The sequence below is a fragment of the Planococcus citri genome, chromosome 1, assembly GCF_950023065.1.
Source record: "Planococcus citri chromosome 1, ihPlaCitr1.1, whole genome shotgun sequence".
NCBI lineage: Eukaryota > Metazoa > Arthropoda > Insecta > Hemiptera > Pseudococcidae > Planococcus > Planococcus citri.
In genome coordinates this window covers 22,058,846-22,064,845 of record NC_088677.1, presented here as the reverse complement: position 1 = coordinate 22,064,845, position 6,000 = coordinate 22,058,846, and the positions used below count along the sequence as shown (strand labels likewise).

Sequence of the window (6,000 nt, the reverse complement as noted above, 5' to 3'; positions counted from 1 at the left end):
AAGAATAAATCTAGAAGAAATCTAGAAGAAATAAGAAAATACTGGAGAATGATAAAACCATGATAAAAAGTAAAAACAGAGTTTGAAAATTGCCCAAGAGATAGCGTAATACGCAAATCTCACAACAATTTTATTCAAAATAGGTACGTAGAACAAAACGACAAAACTAAGTCTAAAACAAAACAGAAATGGCAAAATAAATCGAAAGTATCAATGTACCTAGCTACCTACCTATCTAATAATAAAAAAAAAACATGCAAACACGTAGGAAAAGTTGAAAAACAATCGTAACTTTATACTTGATATACATTTTTTCAGTCTAGAATACCAACCAATCCTATACAACGGAGTTTATTCAGCATAGATTACTCCACCATAAAAACCCATTATCATATTGACCCCATCAGCACTGACGAACTGAACTCGTTCCGGCAACTTTGGAATCTCAATCCATGTATTCGACTTCACATCATATTTCTCATTTTCGATGAATGGTCTCATTTCTACAGCATAGATAAACTCATCACGATGAATCAGTTTATGGCTCGCTCTGCCTTCATTCATAGGCTGCAGATCGGTTTTCCATTTATTAGCCGTCACATCGAATATACTAAACGTATTATGCAAAGTACTATCATGACTGGAGCCTGAAATCGCTAAGTTTCCATCGAACGCACAAACGGCCGCATAAAAATGTTGAAACGGATTTGGGAATGCGATACAATTACTAATCCGGGGAGCACGAGAATCGATTGACACAATATATCGATCATCAGACTTGGAGATATGATTTTTACATCCTACAACATACAAAACATGATCTAAAACCGTAACATCGGACCATCCTGAATAATCATACAGAACTGATTTCGATAAATTGGGTGATGAAGGTACATGAAAAACGTTTTCCCACGTGTCTAGTTCACAGTGGTAAGCCCAAATGTTCGTAGCAGAATATCCACGAAATAAATAAATCGTTTTCTCAACTGCGATCAACCTGTAAGCATCATTACACCACTTAACACCATTTATTGGCACTTGCAAATCTATTCTATCATTATCTTCATCGAAACAAGAAAAAACGAATTTTTTGGTGAAGAAATTCAATTCTAAACAGTAAGTCTTCGTTCCAATTGTGCAAAATTTCTTGAAAGATAGATCGCTGGCTTGAAAGTTCGATAATGTACAATTGGTAAATGACTCATTTATCTTCAGTTTTCCCCAACCTGTGACTCCACTTTTAACATCAACGGTAGTCAGGTAAAGATTTAAGCTTAAATCGACATCGTCATCATTGAATTGAGTTCCATATTCCACACTTTGACTGCTATCTTCACTTCTCGTAGCAGCAACTATCAGATCAGCCACTGCTGAGGTCCATGTGGGTTTTTTGCTGAACGCGGGAATTTGCAAGAGCATCCTAATATCCTTCGCACTAATGTTATTATATTTACACCACTTGATAATTGCTACGAGAATTTCATCATCGAACCTGCTAGTGGACGATGTTACTTCTGAAAGTAAATGTTTAAATACATCGCACGAAAGTTCCAAAAAACCGTCAGTTTTTCCCCAAAGCTCCAGGGCCACAGCTAACGCCCCTACACACTCGTCATATAATTTTTCAGCTCCGATGGTTTTCGCAAATGCGCATGTTTCAGGTAAGTAACGCATATAAAATACATTCTTGATGATACAGTCCACACATGCGTTGAAGATCCTATCACATTGGAGCAAATGGCTCGCTTTTAATACGAAATACGCATTTCTTGGAAGCAAACGAATTCGCGTGGAATAAATAGCTGACAGCAAAATTTCCATTACTTCGGCATCGATGTCCTGAATGGGAATGGTTTTCAAGCTGCTTTCTTTGAAATTTCCACCGAACATGACTTGAAAATAAGTAGACGAGGCTGTCAAAATGATACGATGACAAGGAAACAAAGTACCGCCGATATCGAGAGTCACGTCGCAAAAGAGATTCTTTTTTCTGTATTCGTTCATGGTGTCGAAAACACTACTCGGAGGGGTATCCAGTATTATTTCTTCGAACGGAGCTGAAGTGAAAAAAGAAAAGTTTTGGTTAGAATATTCGCTGATGCTTCATGATTGACGATATGATCAAATCACCGATGGAGCTTACTAGTCATTCTTCCAAATTGTGATTGTGAATAATGAAACCGAATTTATATATGGCAGCAATCACTGAAAAAATAACTCTATATGAGATTTTATGAAATACGTAATACGTATGTATGTAAGTATAGGTAATTCTGTTATTTCAAAAGAAGAATTTGAGCTTTGAAAATGCATGCAATCAGCCGGAATATGATCGGAATTAACTTGCTCCAAATTACTTACTACGATTGGCATCTTAGCAGTTGAAGCAGAATGTAACTGATACTACCACACTTAAACTTTTCTTCAAATTTATCGCTTCGCTAACTTGAAAATTTTTAAAAAAATTTTCGTGTTTTTCCCTCATTTTTTTTGTGTTTACATTTCACAGATCTGATAAGTGATGCGATAACAGAGACAGGTTTCTCTCTATATAGTGTTTCTCATTGGCTGGAATTCACACTACATTATAAAGTGGACTGCTAGTGGGGTGAGTCATTTTGTGGGCGTGGGCACCAGAAACTTTTTGAAAATTCGTGGAGCCTCCAGTAGATTTTTGAAATTTGAAATTTCCACAAAATCTCATCTAAAGCAGCTAGAAAGCTAAAATTCATTCTGTAAGCTAATAGTCCGGCATATCTCGACAATAGGAGTAATTGCACCCCCCCCCCGCCAATGTTCCGGGACAACTTTTTTCTTAGAGGGGACGTCCTAAGGAACATTTTAAAGCAAACTTGCCAAAAAAAAGTTGGCCTTACTTACAAAATGGCGGCCATTTTGATTGACAGGTCAGCCGAAATCGCAGATTTTGCGTTTTAACATAGGACTTGCACGAACTTTTTCAAACTTCACAAAGGTAGATCGAAAGATCATGCAAAAATTCATCACCTGTCAAAATTTCAAGTGCTAAAGTGCGTTTTTCGATTTTTGGTGAATTTTTGAAAATCGAATTTAGGCCAAAAATGAGGTAAAAAATCAAAATATTACCAAATTGACCAAGAAAGCTGAAATTTGGGATATACCCTATTTTCGACATGCCAAATCGGTTGGAAACGCCAAACGGTTTCAACCCGTTTTGAGCAGTTCTGGAGTCTCCAGCAGATTTTTGAAACTCGAAATTCCCACAAAATTCCATCAAATTGAAGTTGTAAAGCTAAAATTTATTCTAAAAACTAATTTCAATACGCTACGAAGTACTGCAGGTGAATTTCAAGTCGTTTTGGATCCTCCAGCGACTTTTTGAAAATTCCTGAAGCCTCCAGCAGATTTTTGAAACTTTAAATTTTCACCAAATTTCATCAAATGGAGATGGAAAGCTGAAATTTACTCTACACTCCAATTTTAACACCCTCTGAAAACGACTTCTGGTGGAATTCAAGTCATTTTAGAGCCTCCAACGACTTTTTTGAAAATTACTGGAGCCTCCAGTAGATTTTTGAAACTTTGAATTTCCCCAAAATTTTATCAAACCAAGATGGAATTGGAGAGTCGAAATTCATTCGGCAAACTAATTTCAATACGCTACGACGTTGACTGCTGGTAGATTTCAAGTCATCTTAGAGCCTCCAACGACTTTTTTGAAAATTACTGGAGCCTCCAGTAGATTTTTGTAACTTTAAATTTTCACAAAATTTCATCAAATGGAGTTGAAAAGCTGAAATTTACTCTACACTCCAATTTGAACACTCTCTGAAGACGACTCCAGGTGGGTTCAAGTAATTTTAGGGCCTCCAGCTACTTTTTTTGAAAATTACTGGAGCCTCCAGCAGATTTTTGAAACTTTAAATTTTCACCAAATTTCATCAAATATGGAGATGGAAAGCTGAAATTTACTCTACACTCCAATTTTAACAACCTTCTGAAGACGACTTCAGGTGGGTTCAAGTCATTTTAGGGCTTCCAGCGACTTTTTTTGAAAATTACTGGAGCCTCCAGCAGATTTTTGAAACTTGAAATTTTCCCAACATAAATTTATCAAAATGGAGTTGGCAAGCTGAAATTTACTTCGCAGACTACATGGTGGTTTCAAATGGTTTTGAAGCTTCCAGCTACTTTCAGGAAATTTCTATTTTCCAAATAAAAAAAAAACGTCATACAACCTTTCAAGAAGTTGCTGAAGACTCCTAAACGACTTGAAATTCACCAGCAGTCAACTTCGTAGCGTATTGAAATTAGTTTGCCGAATGAATTTCGACTCTCCATCTTGGTTTGATAAAATTTTGGGGAAATTTAAAGTTTCAAAAATCTACTGGAGGCTCCAGTAATTTTCAAAAAAGTCGTTGGAGGCTCTAAAATGACTTGAAATCCACCAGAAGTCGTTTTCAGAGGGTGTTAAAATTGGAGTGTAGAGTAAATTTCAGATTTCCATCTCCATTTGATGAAATTTGGTGAAAAATTAAAGTTTCAAAAATCTGCTGGAGGCTTCAGGAATTTTCAAAAAGTTGCTGGAGGATCCAAAATTACTTGAAATTCACCTGCAGTACTTCGTAGCGTATTGAAATTAGTTTTTAGAATAAATTTTAGCTTTACAACTTCAATTTGATGGAATTTTGTGGGAATTTCGAGTTTCAAAAATCTGCTGGAGGCTCCAGAACTGCTCAAAACGGGTTGAAACCGTTTCCATCCGATTTGGCATGTCGAAAATAGGGTATATCCCAAATTTCAGCTTTCTTGGTCAATTTGGTAAAATTTTGATTTTTTACCTCATTTTTGGCCTAAATACGGTTTTCAAAAATTCACCAAAAATTGAAAAACGCACTTTAGCACTTGAAATTTTGACAGGTGATGAATTTTTGCATGATCTTTCGATCTACCTTCGTAAAATTTGAAAATGTTCGTGCAAGTCCTATGTTAAAACGCAAAATCTGCGATTTCGGCTGACCTGTTAATCAAAATGGTCGCCATTTTGTAAGTAAGGCCAACTTTTTTTTTGGCAAGTTTGCTTTAAAATGTTCCTTAGGACGTCCGTTTTAAGAAAAAAGTTGTCTCGGAAGATCGGCGGGGGGGTGGGTGCAATTATTACTCCTATTGTCATATGCCGGACTATAGAGCCTCCTACAGTTTTTAAAAACTTGAAAATTCATTTAAAAAACAGTTGCAAAGCTAAAATTAATTTCAAGAAGTCGACTACCGGTAGATTTCAAGTTGTTTTGAACCTCCATCGACATTTTGGAAATTACCGGAGCCTCCAGCAGATTTTTTCAATGCTCGAAATTTCCATAAAGTTTTACCAAACAGAGACACACCCCATTTTTGACATTATTCTGAGGTGGATCGCAGGCAGTTTCAATCCGTTTTGGAGTCTCCAGCAGATTTTTAGAAACTTGCGTTTTTCAAAATGAGCCACAAAATCTATCCGGATTAACTTTCGGCTATCCAACTCCATTCAATGAAATTTTGTAGAAATTGCGAATTCCAAAATTTCCTGGAGGCTCCAGTAATTTTCTAAAACTCGCTGAAGGCTCCAAAACGACTTGAAATCTACTTGTAGTCGACTGCCTAGCGTATTGAAATTATTAACTACGTAGGTATAATCATTTCAATTTTAAAGATACTCATTTCGCGGTGAAGGTTTTCTTTCTCGATTAAAACCAATAGTTTTGTTCTTGATTTTAGAATTCATAACCATTACGTAATATACGCCAACAACCTCTATCTTGCGCGAATTGTATGTACTTATGATGAAGTATAAATTTGAGAGCCTGAGATTCAATGTCGATGAACTTATTTTTTGATGATTTAAGGATGTGTTTTTATTTAAAACTTTTCAATTAGATCAATTCATCTGTTCAAAAACTTCTTTTGACAGATTACTTTTGGCAGAAAAGTATGTACTTTCTTCTATTCAATTAACTTCTTGAAACAATAATTTAACCAGATCTC

General features: G+C 36.0%; 1 protein-coding gene across 1 annotated transcript; it reads right to left on the bottom strand.

The window, feature by feature from the left end:
* LOC135849856 (kelch-like protein 23) lies at window positions 1-2,519 on the bottom strand. Its single transcript, XM_065370486.1, has 2 exons — window positions 2,144-2,519; window positions 1-2,057 (listed from the first exon to the last, which is right to left on the bottom strand). The coding sequence occupies exons 1-2, from the start codon at window positions 2,148-2,150 to the stop codon at window positions 352-354; spliced, it is 1,713 nt and encodes a 570-aa protein (XP_065226558.1). The 5' UTR covers window positions 2,151-2,519; the 3' UTR covers window positions 1-351.
* Between the last annotated feature and the right edge of the window lie 3,481 nt (window positions 2,520-6,000).